At 36.1% G+C, this 22,041-nt stretch overlaps 4 protein-coding genes and 1 non-coding gene across 7 annotated transcripts; 4 read left to right on the top strand and 1 right to left on the bottom strand.

Annotated features, from left to right (window-relative positions):
* The first annotated feature begins 226 nt into the window (after positions 1–226).
* On the top strand, positions 227–6,309 carry LOC103576144 (splicing factor 3B subunit 3). 2 transcript variants are annotated; one of them, XM_008556200.2, is made up of 8 exons: positions 232–403; positions 619–1,089; positions 1,277–2,112; positions 2,360–2,528; positions 3,031–3,182; positions 3,435–3,590; positions 3,828–4,909; positions 5,089–6,309. In XM_008556200.2, exons 2-8 carry the CDS (start codon positions 693–695, stop codon positions 5,954–5,956), a joined length of 3,660 nt encoding a protein of 1,219 aa, XP_008554422.1. In that variant the 5' UTR covers positions 232–403; positions 619–692; the 3' UTR covers positions 5,957–6,309. The 2 variants fall into 2 exon arrangements, with proteins under 2 accessions (XP_008554423.1, XP_008554422.1); XM_008556201.2 differs by lacking the exons at positions 3,435–3,590; positions 3,828–4,909; positions 5,089–6,309 and adding an exon at positions 2,744–2,793 and having other exon boundaries at positions 227–403; positions 3,031–3,121.
* A 1,833-nt stretch (positions 6,310–8,142) lies between these two features.
* On the top strand, positions 8,143–9,749 carry LOC128667483 (uncharacterized). The gene is made up of 2 exons (XM_053737755.1): positions 8,143–9,664; positions 9,739–9,749. Exons 1-2 carry the CDS (start codon positions 8,143–8,145, stop codon positions 9,747–9,749), a joined length of 1,533 nt encoding a protein of 510 aa, XP_053593730.1.
* On the top strand, positions 9,671–12,125 carry LOC103576253 (uncharacterized). Its single transcript, XM_014444067.2, has 4 exons — positions 9,671–9,963; positions 10,070–10,604; positions 11,035–11,794; positions 11,903–12,125. The coding sequence occupies exons 1-4, from the start codon at positions 9,751–9,753 to the stop codon at positions 12,003–12,005; spliced, it is 1,611 nt and encodes a 536-aa protein (XP_014299553.2). The 5' UTR covers positions 9,671–9,750; the 3' UTR covers positions 12,006–12,125.
* Positions 12,126–16,158: 4,033 nt separating this feature from the next.
* Positions 16,159–16,251, bottom strand: Trnai-uau (transfer RNA isoleucine (anticodon UAU)). The gene is given in 2 exon segments: positions 16,159–16,194; positions 16,214–16,251. It is a non-coding gene; the product is annotated as a tRNA-Ile (tRNA).
* Positions 16,252–16,548: 297 nt separating this feature from the next.
* On the top strand, positions 16,549–21,726 carry LOC103580518 (TATA element modulatory factor). 2 transcript variants are annotated; one of them, XM_008562304.2, is made up of 6 exons: positions 16,549–16,785; positions 16,924–18,671; positions 18,736–18,837; positions 18,920–20,516; positions 20,595–20,718; positions 20,806–21,726. In XM_008562304.2, exons 2-6 carry the CDS (start codon positions 16,924–16,926, stop codon positions 21,090–21,092), a joined length of 3,858 nt encoding a protein of 1,285 aa, XP_008560526.1. In that variant the 5' UTR covers positions 16,549–16,785; the 3' UTR covers positions 21,093–21,726. The 2 variants fall into 2 exon arrangements, with proteins under 2 accessions (XP_008560526.1, XP_008560516.1); XM_008562294.2 differs by having other exon boundaries at positions 18,736–18,843.
* The last annotated feature ends 315 nt before the right edge of the window (positions 21,727–22,041 follow it).

Here is a 22,041-nt window from a genome sequence, read left to right as displayed (position 1 = left end):
TTAAACTCCTGCGACAAAAATAAAATTTTGAATAAATTACTATTGGTTATTAAGTTTTTTAAAAATAATTTTAATTGAAATGATGGAAATTCAATTATCTTGTTGATAAATTTAAAAATTGTCAGTAATACGTAAAAAACAATTAGTGGTATAAATTTATTTGAACTTGCCGCCATTTTAAAAAAACTACACAAGTCAAAGTATCATTCAAAATGGACACGCACTTCCGAGACGCGAGGATCAACGTATAGGAAGCAGCTATTTCGCTCTTAAATTTCGTTCATTTTGTGAATAATCGTTGCCGGTTCAAGACATTTTAATTATTGCAACCCAACGAGTTGGCTTTCTGGATGAGTAATCCAGCGGCATCGCTGATTATTTTACATCAATCGTCATTTTAATGGTAAAATAATATTTAATTATATTGAGCTTATATTAATTATCAAATAGTTATTGTCGGTTAATTATACTTTTATAATTTCAATACATAATCAGTGAAAAAAAAAATGAAGTATTGATTTATTTTTTTTAATTATCGAAAAAAATTGATCAGTAATTTTAAAATAAATTAAAATTAGAATTTATTTTAGTAACCTAATTATTGTAAATATTTAACAGAAGGCCGCCATGTTGGTTTGAGAGTAAAAGTGCATGGCCGTTAGCGCATTCCCAAGATCTACAAATAAGTCAAGATGTATTTGTACAACTTGACTCTGCAAAGAGCCACCGGCATCACCCATGCGGTCCACGGAAATTTCTCCGGCACCAAGCTCCAGGAGATACTCGTCTCGCGAGGGAAATCACTGGAGCTGTTGAGGCCGGATCCAAACACCGGGAAAGTCCACACGCTCCTGGCTGTTGAAGTTTTCGGTATAATAAGATCTCTTATGGCCTTCAGGCTCACTGGAGGCACCAAAGATTACATTGTCGTTGGCTCAGACTCTGGGAGGATTGTTATTCTTGAGTATTTGCCGGCTAAAAATGTATTTGAGAAGGTTCATCAAGAGACTTTCGGTAAAAGTGGATGTAGAAGAATTGTACCTGGTCAATATTTGGCTATTGATCCCAAAGGACGTGCTGTTATGATTGGTGAGTTACATTTTTAATCGAATATATTTTTGAAAGTTTTTTAAATTACGAATGATGTTTTTATCTGTCCGTGTTTCACCTGAATCATTTTGATTATAAACCTCAGATTCTGACTAATATTTTATAATAAAATCATTTTTTTTAAATTTTATCTAGCAATTTTTTATAGAAATAAATTATTTTCCAGGTGCAATTGAAAAGCAGAAGCTTGTGTATATTTTAAACAGAGATCCAGAAGCCCGTCTGACGATATCATCACCCCTGGAAGCTCACAAAAGTAATACTTTAGTTTATCACACTGTCGGTGTGGACGTCGGGTTTGAAAATCCCATGTTCGCATGTCTCGAGATTGATTACGAGGAAGCAGACAGTGATCCCAGTGGTGAAGCCGCTGTTAAAACGCAACAAACTCTGACGTTATATGAGCTCGATCTTGGTCTAAATCACGTCGTGCGGAAGTACAGCGAGCCTCTAGAAGAGCACGCGAACTTCCTTATATCTGTGCCTGGAGGAAATGACGGTCCCAGTGGAGTTCTCATTTGCTCTGAGAATTATCTGACGTACAAAAATCTTGGCGACCAGCCTGATATTCGTTGTCCGATTCCGAGACGGCGGAACGACTTGGACGATCCTGAGCGGGGAATGATATTCGTCTGTTCAGCCACTCATAAAACCAAGAACATGTTCTTCTTCCTGGCGCAAACAGAACAAGGAGATATATTTAAAATAACACTTGAGACTGATGAGGACATGGTCACCGAAATAAAACTAAAATATTTCGATACCGTTCCTGTTGCGACGAGTATGTGTGTACTGAAGACTGGATTTCTATTCGTCGCTTCGGAGTTTGGTAACCACTATTTATACCAAATCGCACATCTTGGTGATGATGATGACGAGCCAGAGTTCAGCTCTGCCATGCCCCTTGAAGAAGGAGACACCTTCTTCTTTGCACCCCGGCCATTACGGAACTTAGTTTTGGTCGATGAGATGGACAGTCTGTCACCAATCATGGCCTGCCAGGTATTAATAACTCCATTAAAAATAATCAGCATCAACAAGTAGAGAGTTGATATTTTTTAATGATCAATTCTCTGTGAATTGATGCCAGAGTAAATCAGTCTTCGTCGCCTTTGATTTGTTTTTTTGCTTGCAAATCGAAGTGAACTCGAAAATTAACATTTTTTTTCTACTTTAAAAGTTTTTAGTGCAGATAAAATTGAAATATACGTTATACATTATTCATAAAGATTTATTTTTTGTTTGAAAGGTCGCGGATTTGGCAAACGAGGACACACCGCAACTCTACATCGCCTGCGGCAGAGGTCCAAGATCGACTCTAAGAGTACTGCGTCACGGTCTCGAGGTTTCGGAAATGGCTGTCAGTGAGCTTCCGGGTAATCCGAATGCAGTCTGGACAGTAAAAAGAAGAATTGACGGTAAGTTATTCAGATCTTTACTGCAGAGTTTCAGTAGATTAATTTTTGCTCATCTTCTTTGTTGTTTCAATGTTAATATTTACATTTAAAAACAAATCTATACGAATATTTATAAATTCATTAGTAATTTAATGCGAACCGAGTTAAATAAAAGAAGATAGTAATAAATCTGGTGGATTGATACACTCTTATCAAACACCAGTTATCTCTTTCAGGCTGCCTGGATGCTAAAGGTTGACCAGCCCGATCCATGAGTCTCCAAGAGGTAAGAACATGTTTTATCAGCTCGATCGAAGGATCACGGTATGGTTCGCCGTCGCGAGAACAAAAAAGAGAGAGGGGAATACATGATAATGAAAGAGAGATTACACAACAGCTGCGCATTAAGTCGCCAAGTTGTGATAATTAAATTCCACGGACTATGCAATTATTCAATTAAGCTTTTTAATAAATTATAATTTTATACTAATAATCTATACGGTAAATATAATTTCGGTTACAGAAGAATATGATGCGTACATCATTGTGTCATTCGTCAATGCAACTCTTGTCCTTAGTATTGGAGAGACTGTTGAAGAAGTTACTGATTCGGGTTTCCTCGGTACAACTCCAACCCTCAGTTGTTCTGCGCTAGGGGAGGATGCACTTGTACAGGTGAGTGACACATTAATTACCAAGTACAATTAATGCACTGCGGTATCTCCGGCACCTGGTTAACCACGTGACGGTCGCTTTTAGGTGCTAAATTATATCACGGATTATCGCATCGTTGGAGGATTGCTATTATTTAAATTGCTATACTCCTGGTAACTCGAGCCGTACACGCGTCTACAATATCAATGTTAATTAAACTTGATATATCTTCTGTCAAATTATTTTTTATTTATAAACTGTCTAATGTTTCAGGTATATCCCGATGGAATTCGTCACATACGTGCCGATAAACGTGTCAATGAATGGAAAGCTCCGGGTAAAAAGACTATTGTTAAATGCGCAGTAAACCAACGGCAAGTCGTCATCGCACTTACTGGAGGGGAATTGGTCTACTTTGAAATGGATCCGGTAAAAATAGCCTCTATTATTGTAATAAAAAAGAAATACCGCATAATTGTTCTCTTAGGGCTCTTTTATTATGATAGACCCCGAGAAGTCGAAAATGCGAAAAGCATTTCACTCAACTATTATATTTTAAGCCAGAAATAATTATTGTTTCTGGTTGTCATTTTTAAGTGAACAAATTTGTTTATAAAAAATCAATATTTATTTATTTATAACATTATTGTTCATCAATGATTACAGACGGGACAATTGAACGAGTACACGGAGAGAAAAAAAATGCCGTCAGAAGTGATGTGCATGGCTCTCGGAAATGTCGCAGCTGGTGAACAAAGATCCTGGTTTCTAGCTGTTGGTTTACAAGACAATACCGTGAGGATAATTTCCTTGGATCCATCTGATTGTTTAGCGCCAAGGAGTATGCAAGCTCTTCCTGCAGCAGCCGAAAGTCTTTGTATTGTGGAAATGGGTGTGTCAAAGGACGTTGACAATTCAGATGATAATGCTATTCAGCATCAGACCAGTTTGTACCTCAATATTGGCTTACAAAATGGAGTACTACTTAGAACAGTTCTAGATCCAATATCCGGTGATCTTGCGGACACCCGTACCAGATACTTGGGATCTCGACCAGTTAAACTTTTCAGAATTCGTATGCAAGGAAGTCAGGCTGTTCTCGCAATGAGCAGCAGATCATGGTTGAGTTACTACTACCAAAATCGTTTTCATTTAACTCCACTATCTTACGAAAGCTTGGAATTTGCATCAGGTTTTAGTTCCGAACAATGTCCTGAAGGTATTGTTGCCATATCAACAAACACCTTGAGAATTTTAGCGCTTGAGAAATTAGGCGCTGTATTTAATCAAGTAAGCTTTCCACTTGAATACACACCAAGAAAGTTCGCGATACATACAGACTCGGCGAATCTTATAATTATTGAGACTGAACACAATGCGTATACTGAAGTAACTAAACAACAAAGAAGGCTACAAATGGCTGAGGAGATGCAGGAAGCTGCTGGCGCTGAAGAAGCAACAGTGGCCCGTGAGCTTGCTGAAGCATTCTTGTCTGAGGAGCCTAATGAAGCTGTTTTCGGTGCTCCGAGAGCTGGCCCGGGGCTCTGGGCTTCTCTCATTAAAATAATGGTACCGACGACGGGTCAGGTTTTCGCAACTCACCGACTCGACCAGAATTACGCTGCTCTCTGTTTGGCGCTCGTTAAATTTTCAAATCAGGGAGATCAGCTTTTCCTCATCGTCGGTGTTGCCAAAGACTACCAGCTTAATCCGCGAGTCAGCGGCGGGGGATTCTTATACACTTACAAGTAATTATACTACTTTTATATTTATTACATATTTTATTTATTATTTTTATAATGATGACAAAATCACACTCACTGATTTTGATGATAACCCTGCAGTTCTGAATTCATCTTTAAATATTTACAAATTGAATAACATACTTCGTATAATAACTAATTTTTTTTTTTTTTTCTGTTTTTAGAGTAAATGCTGATGGTACAAATATTGAATTGCTTCATAAGTCATCAGTAGATGAAATTCCACTGGCAATATGTTCATACCAGGGGCGTGTTCTGGTTGGTGTTGGTAAAATGCTAAGACTGTATGACATGGGAAAGAAAAAATTACTGAGAAAGTGTGAAAACAAACACATTCCAAATGCGATAGTATCGATAAATGCCGTAGGACAACGTATTTATGTAAGCGATGTGCAGGAGTCAGTTTATGCTGTGAGATATAAACGTCAAGAAAATCAGTTAATCGTGTTTGCTGATGACACACATCCACGGTGGATTACTACAACATGCGTATTGGACTATGACACTGTTGCGACAGCTGATAAATTTGGGAACATCGCGGTTGTAAGGCTTGCCAGTGGCATCAATGACGACGTTGATGAAGATCCAACTGGAAACAAAGCTCTGTGGGACAGAGGTTTGTTAAATGGAGCGAGTCAAAAGGCCGACACTGTCGCTTCTTTCCACGTCGGCGAAACAGTTATGTCACTGCAAAAAGCTACACTCATTCCTGGAGGATCCGAAAGTTTAGTTTACACGACTCTCAGTGGTACCGTCGGTGTGCTCGTGCCATTCACCAGCCACGAAGACCATGACTTTTTCCAACATCTTGAAATGCATATGAGATCAGAACATCCGCCGCTTTGCGGTCGTGACCATTTGTCCTTTAGATCTTATTATTATCCGGTTAAAAATGTCATCGACGGTGATCTCTGCGAACAATTTAATTCAATAGAGTCTACAAAGCAAAAAAGTATTGCCGGTGATTTAGAGAGAACTGCGTCTGAAGTATCAAAAAAGTTGGAAGACATTCGTACACGTTACGCATTTTAATTTTTTAAAAATTATAATTATTTTCATCTGACAATTCACGTTTATTTAACGTCTTTCATTTGTACTTTGCGTAAATTAAATTATCCACCTTAAAGGTAGATACTAAATTAAAAGACCAACATTTTAAAACGTACCTAAGAAAATATGACTCGTCGTATTTTATGTTTTGTAAATATATATATCTAAATTAAATCACTTAATTTCATAGTTATTATTTTATCTTCACTCGATTCATTTACTCGGCAATTAATTTAGGATAGTATATAACTTGTATAAAATAATTTTCATAGCTTTCAAATATTTATTATGATGATGACTTGTAACGAGTGAATAAAAACAAAAAAAAACATTTACTCGACATTTTTATTATTTTTTAACTTTAAAAAAATATCTCTTGTAATTGTACATTCCAAGTTCCTTGACCTCATTCCTCTGAGCAAACAAAACGCATGAAAGATAAAGCGACGCAAGGAACGGCTGAAAAATTTAAGTTCTCAAAAAGCTACACGGTATCTTGATTTAAAGAGAGACGGCACAGCACAAGTCAAGACAAAGAGGACCTATGTGAAATTTTATCATAAAATGTAAGGAATGGAAGGAACGGGTGGATGTATGTACATATATGATGATGTATGTGTGGAGGAGGTAGACGAGCGATCGATTCTATCGTAACTAGTAGCAGCTTGATGCCTCGTGGTTGGGTTTTTGGCGCAACTATCTGCGTCCTCGTTATTACACAGCGATGTGTCGCATGTGAAAAAAAAAAATAAGAGTAACAATTTGTCCAGCAGACGAGCATCAATTCTAATGCACTAGGGAGAACAATATGTGCTACCGTGTGTTCTCATATTTGTCTGCCCTACATATATATAGTTGGGGAATTTACATGCATAGTAAAAGCTAAAAGCAAAAATAGCGTCCAGTAAACCAAAAAAAGGGAATATAGAACCGCATATCCGGCGTTGCTTCGGGACGTATTCACATGTACACCCACACTCGTCGAGGGCAAAGTTGTTGGTCGAGGGGCGCAAACAAATTTGCACAAATCTGCATGAAGGGTAGGTGGCCTCGCGGGGACGCGAGTGCACAGGCGGGCAGCGGGGGTGGTTCTCATTCAGGTGGCGGTCAAGCTGGTTCAGTACTCAGTACAGGCGGCACAGCCAGTCGGTTCGTTCGTTCGCGTTGGCGCAGAGGGTGGAAAAGTAAGACAGCACGAGAGCTAGAGCGAGTAAGAGAATAAGCTTCTGAGAGGGGAGCAAAGTCGAGGAGCAGAAGGAAAGGAGGCGACGGCGTTAGTCTCGTCCCGGGTAAAGTTACGGATGCTGCGTCCAATGTGCACAAGTCCTCATAGTTCGCGAGTCTCCGAGATGATGTTGATGACTATGACGATGTACTCGACAACGGCGCACAGTAATAAAGACTTGGACTGGTGCTGTAGTGGAGACCTTTGCTCGGTAAAATATTACCGCTGCTGTCTGTGATGGGAAGCACGCCCACATTTAATTATGGTATAAATCAGTGCTAACACATAACATTACACGCCAAGAAGGAGTGCACGATGTCGAATGAGTCGAGAAGTGATGACAAGGGGCTTGGTCAATACCCGATATTGTGTGCCTTGCTACTGTTGTTTTAACTTTTATTATTGTTGTTATCATTTTATCTTTGGTGTTCAGTTGCTGTTCATCAGAGTCTCTGTTTCATTTATTGTTTCAACGAGAGTTGACGTTGTACTGCTCATGCGTTTATTTTTTATTCAAAAACTTGACACAATTGCGGTTTAGATATCCTAGCGATCGCACGTGTCGTGTGTGTGTGGTGTTTTTTACACGTGTGCATATGTCGATAAATTAAATATTTAAGTCATTGCCGCTTAATTAATTACTTTTAAACCGTTTTATTTTTGTATAGAGATTATATAAAAAATATGTATATGTATATGTAGATTTAGATTTAGATATAATAAGCGTACATTAAAATAATAATTATTCGGAAGTAGATGACTACGGGAAGCAAAGCAAACTCAGGTAATATTAAACGTTACATAAATAAGCACATGAAGCGTGATAATGTGACAAGATTAGCCGGTAGATTCTTACAGCCTTGGATTTTAAACGTCATCCGATACTACCAAGGTTTTATTACCCTGTTGTTGACGGAGCTCGGTGTTTTATGCCTCACGGGAAATGACGGGGAACGATGAAAAAACGTTGTTATTTAAATCGACGTGGAGAAGAAAACACGGCAGAATACCAGAGGACAACTACAGGCTGGCAGTAAGATGGAGTTGCGCAATACTCTTACTGGGATTGACAGCATCGAGGATATCAGTAGCTATGGGGCATTGCGATTTAGCGGAATTAACTTGCCGCGATGGTAGGTGTGTGCCACTGGACGCCTACTGCAATGGGCGCGATGACTGTGGGGATGGAAGTGACGAGCCAGCACTTTGCACGCCCTGTAATCGAACTTATAATGGGCGAGAAGGCCGCACTTACGAGCTGGATCTTCCAAGACCCACGGAAGCACGGCTGCCGTTTCTTTGCCACTTGACCTTCACAGCCAGTGGACCAGGTCACGGAGAACTGGTGCAATTACTCTGGGACGCTTTTAGCATCGGTCGTCTAGAAACAGTTAACGGAGATTCTAACGAACCATTTTATTCAAGTTGCCCGGAGGGCTCTCTTCAGTTGGCTGAACTCGGGAAACCTTTCACCGGCGGATCGTGGTGTGGTCCCGGTGAAGGAAGGGCTTCCTATTACAGCGAGACTAGTACGGTCACTGCATCTATCAGACTGTTTCATGCACCCTCAGCAGTACCATTCGAATTCCGTCTGCGTTATCGGTTCATTTCACGTAATGAAGCAGTCGCACGTCTCGGCGAACCAGGATTGACCATCGAACGTGGATCCCCAGTACCAGGTACTTACTGCTCACGCAACTTTTACGAGTGCCATAAAAAGCAATGCCGTGTACAGAGTCCAAACTACCCTGGAGAGTATCCGAGAAACGCCAGTTGTCTTATTACACTGAGGCAGAAATTCGTGCCAACGTGTAAGCACGCAATGATTTCTATAAAAGCAGCCAGCGGAGCAAACACTATCAATAATGGAGCATCTATTCTTCATCAGGGTTTAGCAAGCTCATCCTTATCGTCTTTTAATAATACCAACCATAATAATAACAACAATAATAAATCCTCCTCGTCTTATATCGATTTTCACCACAATAACAATCATTCATTAGCTCACAATAACACAAGTAAGCTCAGCGTCTGGCAAGACTGTCCACCGGAAAAGGATCGTTTGGTCTTTCGTGATGGATCACGTCTCGAGGACGCAATACTTCTTGTTTACTGCGGCGGACCCTTACCTAGAATAACAGCCCGTGGCCCGGTGATGCTTATAGAATTCCGCAGCTCACCTCTGGCAATCCCATTGGGATCATCTCCTCTACGTGTTGAGCTTCAAGTCCCCGTTGTTTACGTTGACTCTGACGGACTTGATTACGCCCGAGGCGAACAGGGCTGTCATTTTTTCATCAACGACACGACTAAACGTAGTGGTATTCTTCGTGCACCTCAGCACACACTTCCACTTGGTTCCGTATGCACCTGGAACATAAAAGGATCAGTGGGCGATAGAATTTGGTTTTACTTCTCCTCATTTACCCAGAGAGATCTAACTGGTGGTTCTGATAATAATGCAAGTACTTTCAGACAAAGTGAAAATAATGTTCATAATAATAATAATAATAATAATAATAAGAATAATAAACCCCAGTGTGCCATTAAAATGACCCTCTGGGATGGTCCACCCACTACAGGTGTATCTATCGTTTCTCTTTGTGACGACACGCCGCGATTATGCGCCCATGCTGCTTTGAGAAACTCCACTAGAAGTACCCGACCCTGCACAAAACAAGAAAGCTATATTACCATTACACCAACGCTTACTTTACGCATGGAAGCTCTTTATGGAACAGCTCTTCGTACTGTTAATTTCCAAGTAAATAAACTACTTTAAATCTGTTTATTTAAATCAAATTACTTTCTTATGTTAAATTAAAACTTTACGGACGATTTAATTAACTAAATAATAAAATTATTTTCAGGCTCGCTATGAATTCATTTCGACTCTCCAAGGCGGTGAGCTCTGGGGTGAAGGACCTTGTAGCCGCGTCTGGCGTAAAGTCAAAAGCGGGGAAGTAACATCACCAAAGGACGTACGCTTGTATGGTCGAGGAGGGCAATCGAAATTGGAATGCTCTTATCGGATAGAGGCTGGCGTAGGTGAACGTATAAGACTTACTATTCACAATGTAAGTCTAGGTGATGCGACAAATTGTCTCAGTGAATTGGATATTCACTCAAGTCGACCGAAATGCCTTCCTGACATCGATACCCGAGACGCTAAATTGACGTTATATGAAGCGCCATGGCGCGATGTTAAGTTACCCCGGGCATGTCTCTGTGACAACACTTCTCACTTACCTCTCACTTACATATCTGTGGGAAAAGCGCTGGAGTTGACGTTTTTGGTGGATGAACAAGCGCCTTACGAAGACTTTGAAACTCTTTTCTTCTACGCGAGTTTTGAGCTGATTCGCGTGCCTGAATGCCCCAGGAAACAGCGGCTCCGTGGAGAAGGTGAGACACTACTCTATAAATATATATTTATTTATAAGCTTATTTACTGTTATTGTTGTTGCGATTACTGAGAGCTATTTGTTTGAGTGTCGGTAAACTTTATAAATTTAAAATAATACCCGGCACGTATAGTAAGCAGATAGATTACTAGTAAAACTGTCGATATTCTATGCGGTGAACAAGGTACTTACTTACTGATAAACCACTTATGCTTAAAATCTCAGTGTAATATCTATATCTATGTAGTATATCTATGTAGGGTGACTGAAGTATAGTTGTAGGGTACGTTCTCTGTTCATAGTAATAATAAATATGTCTAATATTAATGTAGTTTAAGTGGTATGGCTTAGCCACTTAAATTCTATTGCATAATCAGTCAAACAAGTGATTAATTATTAATACTTATTGAGCATTAATTTATTCGGCGCAGGTGGAGAGCTGAGATTTGTATCCCCACCACTTTCCCGACCGGATATTTACTGCGAGGGGATGCCGTGGCTCGTCGAGGCAAGAGAAACCCGATCATTATTTGTACTGACGTGGGGTTGGTTTTTACCCCTCGAACCATCGATGGTATCCTCGGTATCAGCTGCGTCATCTGGAGCTGCCGGATCTTCGCATCACCAACAATCTCCTCAAGAATCTCCAGAACCATTTGTAAAGTGCCCCACATCTAATCGACTTCTTCTTTACTCCGGATGGCCGATGAAACTTTTGAAAGTTGTGTGTCCAGTGGAGCCTGGAGCTCGAGACCGGACTGTTCATATATTTTCCGAGGAGTGGCTGTTAGCTGCTGGTAACTCTGACGAACACTGGTTATCGCCAGCACGTCCAGCGTCTCTTCTCGTTGAGTTCGTGGCACGAGAGCCTGGACAAGCTGCGGCTTCATGGCTGGAAATATCTAAAAGTCGATCGGCATTGCACAGACAACTACGTCTTCCAGGACGAACAAATGATAACGATACAAGTACTGCTGATTGTCTTCATACTTGTCCAGAACTAGGTGCATGTATTGCTTCTAGTTTATGGTGTGACGGACATATTCACTGCCCTTCAGGACACGACGAGGCTAATTGTGGAAGTGGCGCACGATTACTAGGTCTACTTCCGCCTGGCATGTGGCTAGTTGTTGCTGTTATTTCCGGAATAGTTACTGCCTTTGCGTGTCTTCTTACAATACTCGTGTGCAAGTAAGCCAATAAATATTTTAACAGTTTAAATTTAAAATTACTCTCTACTACATTTTGTATTTTATATATATATATATCAATAATAATAATTAATTGGTGTATTTTCAGATCAAAAACTCGTGCTAAGAAGCTATGTTACGATGACGAAGTAAAAAGATCTGGGGGTGTTCCACGGAGAGCGCCTACTGAAGAGTCTCTACTGGGTTCTTGACAGCAGTCTCCCGGTTTCGTGGAATATATTCACGTTGACCGGGAGACAACGGTTTAGTATAGCTTTGGATTTATTGTTTCGTGAAGGTTTGCCGTCCACTAATTTAACTCGCCGGATTCCTATTTGTTCAATCGATGACAGTTTGAAACAAAAAAAAAAATAAACGACGAGGATCATAATTAGGGATTTGCACGAAACTTTAAACTCGCAACACAATATAAATATAAATATATATATAAATAATGCAATATATAATGTTGTGATCACAATCTTTTTCGCCTTATAAAAATCATCCATCCTCGGACATTTTTTTAAGTTCATTACTACTGTCATTGTCATATATATATTATATATACATTTAAAAAATCATAAAACAAGTAATAAATTGCGGACGATAAATTATTTTAACGTTTTCACTGTCAGTAACCAAAGAAAAGCTTTAAAGACTAACTGTCGTGGTACAAAAAAAAAAGTTAACTAAACAAAAAAAAAAAAATGATAAAAATCTCAGCGTAATACTGCAATTGAAATATAAAAAAGTAATCCCGCAGTTTAATACGCTGTTTATACACGTGCCCTCACATCTTTTCAGTATAAAAAATTACATTGAAACATAAAAACCATCGAGGTGGTATATATATAATATATTATATTATATATAAAGATTGACATATGCTAGGGGTATATAAATCATATTTAATACCCGTTATTAATTCCAAAACGTTGGAAAGTATCGTAGAGATATATAATGATATATATATATAACAGAAACTAAAAACTCACACAAATTACTTACCTGCACAGTTTTGTTACTTTTTAAACTGTAGCGCTGGTCTTTAAAACGCGTGTCTTACTATAAAAAAATAAGTAGAAGGACATGAAATATATATAGAGTTTTAAAAGTTTCAGCTAAGGATTACAAAGATTAAGTAGTATTGTAATTAATTAAGAGCACTTGAGAGAAGAGAGTAAGGAAATAAATAATTGAGCGGTAAGTGCGAAAGTGATAAATTTAGGAAAATAGAGAATTAATATTTCTTGATAACAACAAAAGGATTTGATAAGTCGACCATTGAATACAGATTTATTATTATTGATCAAATAATACGTGAATACGTAATATATTTATACAATCAAATACACACAGGTAATTATGATGGAATTTCGGAGAAGAGTAACGTTTTTTTTTTTTTTTTTTATTTAAGCTCTAGCTCGCACATGTACCACATATTTTAATTACATGACAGTGTGATCTGGGTATCACTCTACTTATCTTAAAATCTATTAATTAATACAAGTGTAAATTAATGTAATGAGTACGATATATATTGCATATAGATGAGCACGGTATTCATTAACGGGATCGACGATTATGATTAATTAAAAAAAAAAAAATTGACGGCCTTTTCGCCGTTTTAAATAAATTTCATTCATCTATAAATACATGCGTACATACACATTACAGTTAACAAGTAAATTAACGTAATTAAAAACCAGAGTAAAAAAAGAAATAACACTAAAGTGTAATACTGATGCATATTGTGCGTGTGTGCCTACGCGTAATTGTATGACTAGATTTTGGCTGTGATAAAACGTGTGTTGTTATTTATTTTTAATTGTGCGTGTGCTAGAGTTTTAATTATCGGTAACTCTTCTCCCTCTACTTTGCGCCTCAATCGACTAAAATAAAAACTTTAATTAGTTTTAAATAATAAATTATTTATATTATAGAGTTACTTATATTGCACCATTTGTATTTAGAAAAAAATTACAAGATTATTATTATTGTAATGTTATTATAATGCAATAGAATTTCACATTCGCGTCGTAATTAAAATATTAATATATATTATGAAAAAAATATAATTATAAAAAGAAAAAAAAAATGTAAGCTCAAGTTAACGATTGAATGGAAATTTTATTAAATAAAAAAAAGTCATATTACAAATCGTTGGATCAAAATACTATTAAATAAACTCATAAATCGTTAAATTTTTTCGAAATTTATCTAAATAAAAATACAGAGCGACTATTAAAGTTATTCACTCATATACTATTACATCGAGCTCATCTTTTTTCCATTATTATAATGAGATTATTGTCAGAGATTATAATATTAATGATTAATGATAAATATATATAAGATATTATAAAAATATTTAATTAAAACGATGTGTAGATAACACTTTAATGATAAAAAAAAAAATAAATAAATAAAAATAAGATTAGAGTAGCGTAAGAAAAATAAACAAAAGCAAAAACAAGCCAAAGAAAGAAAAGTAACGAGATCAAATAACAATGAAAAGTATTAAATGTTCAGGAATAAAAAATAATAAATAATAAATGTGTACGTAATAAAACGGGGTCAAATGATAAATATAAAAATAAACATAGTGACTATATATATAATTCAAAATCAACATTAGGTTTATGTACTCTGTTTAAATTAGTTACAACGATCAATGTTTACTTATTATTATTTATTTATATATTTATTTATTTACTTATTTATTTATTAATATTGCGCTGTGCAAGCCATAACTTCAACGATTACAGTTAATTACAATACGAGAGCTGAAAAAATACGACTGCCATTATCTGAAACATTAAATATATTCAAATAGAAATATACTTATATATAAACTTTATTTTAGCGATCAGAAAATGAAAACCTAGAGAAAATAAATAATAACTGATAACGTAACGAATGAAAATAATATAGAATTTTTCAGCACCTTGAGTTGTGATTTTTAACATATTACTAGGGGTGTGCTAATGGTGTTGAATCAAATTTAATTATTTGTAACTTTTGAAACTGCTCGATTTTAATCAAGAAAATTCTGATCAGTTTTCAAATATTCAATTTTTATTTTGGAGATGTTAGTTTTTAAAGTTATCAAAAATTATTTTTTCATAGATTTGTGTCTCAGATCTATTTATTTCTGACAGCAATTTGAATTATTGGAAAAAATATTATAATTCTAGGTCGTTCAAAAGAAAATTTACAAACAATTCAAAAACGCGATACGAAAAGTTTGAACTATTCGCACACCTCTTCATAATACCGTTAGATTATATTATTATTATTATCATTTAATAGATAAATCATCACTGCACTTGTACAATAGATTCTTTCCGAGGAAAATCAATCTAAAATAAATAAAACAAAACATTATTGAAATTCTTTGTCTGTTATATTTTTATTGTAGCACTAAGTTTACATTATGGGATACAAGTACTGGGTTTGGACATTCACAGAATTTTGATGAGTCTTCTATATACATCAGTAGGGAATAGCATCAGATGTTTCTATTGTATTAAATTAGAAAATACTTCAATTATACTTATTACAGTCATAATAATTTTTTTCTTTGACAAATGATGTGTCCAAAACCGGTAATTATATCTTAATTAGAATGAAGCACCCAATTGCTAATTCCCGTATTTATTCACTAATGAGATGGATTTCTGCTGCAAATTTTATTAATGATCATAAGTATGAAGGCAAAGTTGTTTATTTTGGACTTTGAAAAAATTTAAACCATTTTTGCTGTATAAATATATAATACATATATATTTTATGCAAAAAGAATTTTTTAGAGGGAAAGTTTTTAAGGGAACTGGGACGGGGTTGTTTTCCTATTTGCTTTTAGATTAGTTTGAATTAAAAATCTTCCAAGTCGTTTTTGCCTGAAACGCGGGTTCTACTAAAAAAAATATATGAATTATTTATAAGCTTGAATTTGTAATTTATCAAACGCTATCTGAGTGCCAGAATGGAAAGTAGATTTATTAAAAAAATTTAAAAACATTTAAACTTTAATAATATTTGTAAAAATTAATTAATCAAAATAGAATTAAGAACATGACCCTGAATTTAACAGCCAATTCAAAATTTTTTTATTTTTATTTCAACTAGTTAATTAATAAAATTCAAAAACTCAAAATATGCACTTGTAGAAAATTTAAAAAACTGTTTTTCATAGAATCCATTTATACTGACATTAATTATTGAACTTCTAGCAATTTGAAGTTTAAATTTTATCGACTAATTCAGAAATTTTACCGCAGAATCGTATGGAAAGTCCATTATGAAATCAAATACAATAACTAGATAATTTTGAAAACTTTTTAAAAAATAACGACAAAAATATGCTCCAGGTGAGGCTCGAACTCACAACCCCGGCATTGCTCACGTTTCACTGTCTTATAAGTACCGTGCGCTAACCAATTGCGCCACTGGAGCAGTTGAGAGAAAGCCGTGAAACTTTTATATAATAGCCAGCAAAACTACTCTTTCATTAAAATGACAATTATATCGTTATTATTCACTCGCAAATAGTCATCTTGCTAACCCAAATGACAGTACAATTAATTGCTATTATTTTTATTTTACATAAAATATTTTAAATCTGCCGGCAACGAAGAAATTTTTCAAACTCCCGACTTACCATCGACACTCGGTCGATAAGAGCAACAGCTGATGATCATGTTCTGTTCTAGGAATTAAATGTGAGTAAAAAAAATTCCTAGTGGTCTTGGACTTGGTGGTGGTCTCGTACGTCAACTACCAATGCAAATGTTTTCATAATAATTCTCGAAAATGTTTAGTATCTACGCAATAAATGTTTTTTTATTTTTTTCATCGCTATAGATTTATTGAACTTTGACGTATTCAACTGTCATATTTAACGGTGACGTGTAATGTGTGCTTTTGAATATTTGAAATATGTTTATCTAATCATCGGAGTTTTTTGATGAGTCCTGTTGACATGTTCAAGTAATTTATTTATTTTATTTACTTACGTTGTCTGTATGCTGGATGTTGTTATAACACCAACCTGCTGCTTACATAATATATAATAAATATAATATTCTATTATTTATATAAATCTGAGGTGGGCGTATTTTTTTTTAGATGCAAGACACAATGAGTTGGTTCGATGCCTCGGGATTTGCCAGTTTGGCAAAGTCTGCGCTCAAAGAAGCTCAGAAGACTATAGACAAAGCTCTGGATATTAAGGACGAAGAGCAGCATCAACAGCAGCAGCAGCAAAAAGTAACTGAGACACCGGTGATTGATGATAGCAATTTTTTCGCAACTTGGGGCATAAAAAGTGAGAGTGGCAATACTCAGACTCCGACGACGAGTAATTTTAAACAAGACTCCAGTATATGGGGAAGTTTCACTGGATCCTTTTTTGAACCTCCTAAAATAACTGGTGATTCCAAGAGCAAAACATCACAGAGCTCTGGATCACTACGCGACTCGAGTGATCAAAGTTTAGACACTTGTTCCGTAACATCATCGGTATCTTTGCCTGACAAATTAGCACACATTCAAAATAAAATATCATCCAGCTCGCAGTCCGTTGAGTCGACAGAAGATGACTCGGATAGAATTATTAGGTCACGAGACAAAAGTAGTAAAGACTTTTCTAATTCAGATTCTAAAACTGACTCGGAAATTGAGTCGTCTAAAAGTAATGCTGATAAATTTGCATATTCTGGTAGTCATTTGGGCAACAGAGTTTCGTTACTGTCCTCCGAAAGCGACAAAAAGAGTTCTGAGAGTGTAGAAATTCTTGGTTCAAGATCTGATACGAGTACTGACTGCACCACGACACCAGAGTCGGAAATAGTATCGGCGAGTGACTCGCTCAGTGCATCGACTTTGGATTTAAAAAAAAATTCCGAGTCTGTTGAAATTTTACCGGACAGTCTGGTAACGTCTCCTAGTTCTGTTGAAATACTTGAAGACCGTTCCAAAACAGAAAGTCCATTTTTATCCCCGTCTGAAGAATATCACAAATCTCCAGATGCTCCGACAACATCTTTTGAGCCTGAATCAGAATCTCCACATGATTCCTCATCGGATATATCGCCTTATGCATCACCAATGGAGGGGTCTAAGAGTCTAAGACTTGGCGAGGACACAGAAGAATTAACTCCTAGTCAATTAGTGTCTTTTCCAATTACGTCATTGGTTAAAAAATCATCTAGTTCAGTTGCTTTGGAAAGCTGTCAGACTGTCGATGAGATAGATGAGATAAGTCAGGCTGAAGATTCCTACACTTCAGCTTCAGAAAGCACAATGATGACAATCATGGAGACTTTTCATCAGCAACTAGATCAGAAACGCATGCACGAGAGTTGTTCCGACACTTCAAAATCTGTTTGTCCTACTCCGGTGCCCAGCAGTCAACTGGAATCAAGTTTAGATTCTCTCAAAGATGTAAAACAAAGTCTCCATCTGCCCATTGAGCCAATCACAACTCAGCCGATACGTAAAGTTGAGAGTTTGGCTGAAAAAATGGAATCTTTTGATCCAGACCTGGTGAAAAGTGCTACGATTGAGCCTTTGAACTCAGAGTTGACTTTTGAAGTTGAGAGAGCGAAAAATCAACAGGATTTAAGTCTTCCCGATCAACTTGCGATACTTACAGATTCAAGTTGCGAAGGAACGTTAGTCGACACTAGTTCTGAGGAAAATTCAGCGATAAAAACAAGTAAAGAGACAAATTCTGAAGAAGAAGGATCACTCACGTCCAGTTCATACGTAAAAAATATGCTAGCCGATGCAATGGTAGAAAAAAATGAAATACTGGTTGATTTAGAACGACATGATATTTCACATCGAGAACATTCGCCCATTTCATCAGAGAGGTATAACTATATTTTAAAAAATTAATTATTATTATTTGTGATAATAAAATTTTATTTTTTCCAGCCGATCAGATCTAGTGAAAATAGGCTCAGATCAAGCGAGCGGACACACGAGTGGCGATGAGTTAGAAACTACGACATCTAGCGACATTGAAATTATTTCCAGGTACAGGTAATTAATGATAGGCAATTTTAATTAATTGTTATTATTACTTTGATTAAATTACTGATATTGGAATTTATTTTAGCCCAAATGGTGATTCAAGTTCAACGCAATCGCGTCAAAGTCCAGCGAATCTCCATTCATGTAAAGCTGGAGATCTGTTGACAAAAACTTTGAAGACCAGAGGTCACAGCCGGGAGCTCAGTGAAATTAGTATTTGTTCTGATGACAGTATTAATGAAACAGATAAATTACGAAAACGTATTCAAGAATTAGTTGAAATACTAGAAGTACGGGAGTCAAAGTTAATTGACGTGAGTCGAATGAATATGGATTTGCATGAACAAAATAACCATTTGAAAATCCAGATAGACAGTTGGGAAAAACGTGCGCAGCAGCATCAAGATGTTAATCTTATAGCCGACGAATATACACAACGCATGTCTGTGTTGGAAAAAAAGTTCCAGCAGACAATCAGAGAGCGTGATCTGCTTAAAGATCAAGTGGAAAGTTTAAAGAAAGAGTTGTCGGATCAGTCGTCTTCGTTGAATGCTGAGAAAGATGAAATCATCAAGCAGCTGCGAGAAGAGGGTGAGAAACTGAGCAAACAACAGCTGCAGCACTGTAATATTATTAAAAAATTGCGGGCCAAAGAAAAAGAGTCAGACGCAACCATGAAGAGCCAGAAAGAACAGTTGGAAGAACAGAACTTGGAACTAGACCGATTAAAACGTTCGCTGAATGCTAAAGAAGAAGTGGAGAGAAGTCAAATAGAAGCTGTTCATACTCTTACCGCAAAAGTTAAAAAACAGGAGAAGGAAATTTTTTCATTGCAAGAAAAGTTAGACAACACAATGAATAAAATGAATGCTTACAAAACAAGTCTTGATGCGGCAAAAGTTGAATTGGCGGAAACAAAATTAAATTTTAGTGCCGCGGAGGAGGAGCTAAAGCAAGTACTGGAAAGCGCTGGAGAGTCGTGTCGGCTTTCAGCTCAAGTTGAAGATCTTAAAGTTAAATTACGTAGAGAAGAAGAAAATCATGTTAAGAAGATAGATGCTTTGAAACAGGAGAACAATGACCTGTTGAAACGTCTCGAAGCTGCTGAAGCCAGAAGCGAAGAGCTTTCAGAATCAGTTTCCCTTGCCACGAAACCACTGCTTCGACAGCTCGAACAACTTCAAGCGAACCTCACACACAAATCCAATAGTTTTATGAAACAAGAGAAGATAATGTCGGATACCATTGACGAACTCCAAACAAAGTTAGATAATATGCTCGCCGCTGATCGCTCCCATGTCGAAGAAAACATAAATTTAAAATCAAAAATAGTCATGCTAGAGTCACAAATAAAGCGCACAGAGTCTGAGCGGTTCAAAATCGACGAATTGTCAACGCAACTTAAATCTGAAAATACAAAACTCGTTGCGGAAATAGATAAATTAAAAATGACAATTAAAAGTCTTGAAAAGTCTCACGCTGAGGAAGTCAAAGAATTGAAACGCGAGATAGAATCGCTGAAAGATAAACTGTCGACGGAAAAAGCAGCAAGTGATGCTGAAAAAAGGAAAAATAATCCTGCATTGGAGCATCAGCAAAGCACTGGTGAGGAGTCACGTCTCAGCCCAACTTCCAGTGTCAGAAGAGACTCTATCAGTAGTACAAATAGCGTTTGGCTTGCGGTAACTTGAATATTCAACTAGACATTTAATTAATTAAATAACTGAGTGAATTTAATCTAATTAATTTATCTGTTTTAGTTCAATGATTCGATATTTGATACGAGTTCTGGACGCTTTCCAAATGTTTACGATGGGCTGAGAACTAGTACAAATACGACATCGACCATTGAAACTTTGCAGGCACAATTAAAAGCTCGCGAAGGTATGTAGGCCGCTAAGGTGATTTATTATTTACCGAGTATTGATCGTGCTACATAAACAAATTGTTTTATTAATAATATCTATACAGGTGAAATTCAAACACTGCAATGGGAAATGTCACGCAAAAACACAGAACGCGATGCATTGAATATGGAATTATCAAATTTATCGATGAAAGTCGAAGAGCTGACCGGTAAATTAATTCAAGTCGAGGCACTCAATGCTAATTTGAGTGAAATACAAACAAGGTATGACGCATTACTTCAAATGTACGGAGAAAAAGTCGAAGAAACGCAAGAACTTCAATTAGATCTTGAAGATGTTAAGGAAATGTATAAAAGTCAGATCGATCAGCTGCTGAGAAAAGATACTTAGATTTGATTTGAATTTAAAAAAAAAACATTCCGCCTAAAATTTCGTGTGTTTGAAAAGTGCAATATGCCGTCGCAGGTCGGCTGCAAGTATTCAGAGGGTTTTTAAATACTTAAGGACATTCTCCAACTATACCTCCCACTTTTTGAAAATATTTGATGATTTTAAATTGTACTGAATTTAAATTTTAGGAATTAATTTTAAAAAAATGGGGGGACTGTCTGAGAATGCCCTTAATATGAGTTATATTTTAAATGATTGTTATTATTTTAAATAGATGTTTTTTTGTTTTTAATTAAATTAATAAATTAAATATCAAGTATTTTGCTTGTGAGCAAATTTGAAGACTGAGATTACGGAAATATTGGCTGAGACATTGGGAGGTCATTGAAGTCAGTCTTACATAAGTGATATTTGTAAATAGATCTATATCTAATTACTAATTATCAGTCTTTAATTATAATATTTTATTATAAATAATTAATTGTTATTATTGATAAAGAGAATTTAGGATTGTACATATGGTGGAATCGATAATCAAGTCATGTAAATTTCAAGTTATTTTATTTGTCCTGTTCCGATGGCGCCCATATAAAATTTTTTTCATAGATAGAATTAATTAATCAATTAAAATATACATTTTTATTGTGACAGGTACTTCTATTAAATAAAAGTATTTAAAAAAAATGATAATAAATAAAATTTATTTAATTAAATTTTTTATTTTTAAATCACCAAAGTTTCACAATTTAATTTTGAATATACTTTACTTCATTTTGGTAAGGCTTTTTTATTTGCTCAGTAAGTACCAAAAATAAAAAACAATCTGATGAAAAACCAATAATCATTTTATCTTATTTACTACAACAGTATGTCCATTTAATAAAACATAGCTATTACTTTTAAATTTTAATTACCTCTAATAACATAGCGACGCGGTCAGCATTAATTA

The sequence above is a fragment of the Microplitis demolitor genome, chromosome 3 (genome assembly GCF_026212275.2).
Source record: "Microplitis demolitor isolate Queensland-Clemson2020A chromosome 3, iyMicDemo2.1a, whole genome shotgun sequence".
NCBI classification, from domain to species: domain Eukaryota; kingdom Metazoa; phylum Arthropoda; class Insecta; order Hymenoptera; family Braconidae; genus Microplitis; species Microplitis demolitor.
This window is presented reverse-complemented; position numbering and strand designations above follow the sequence as displayed.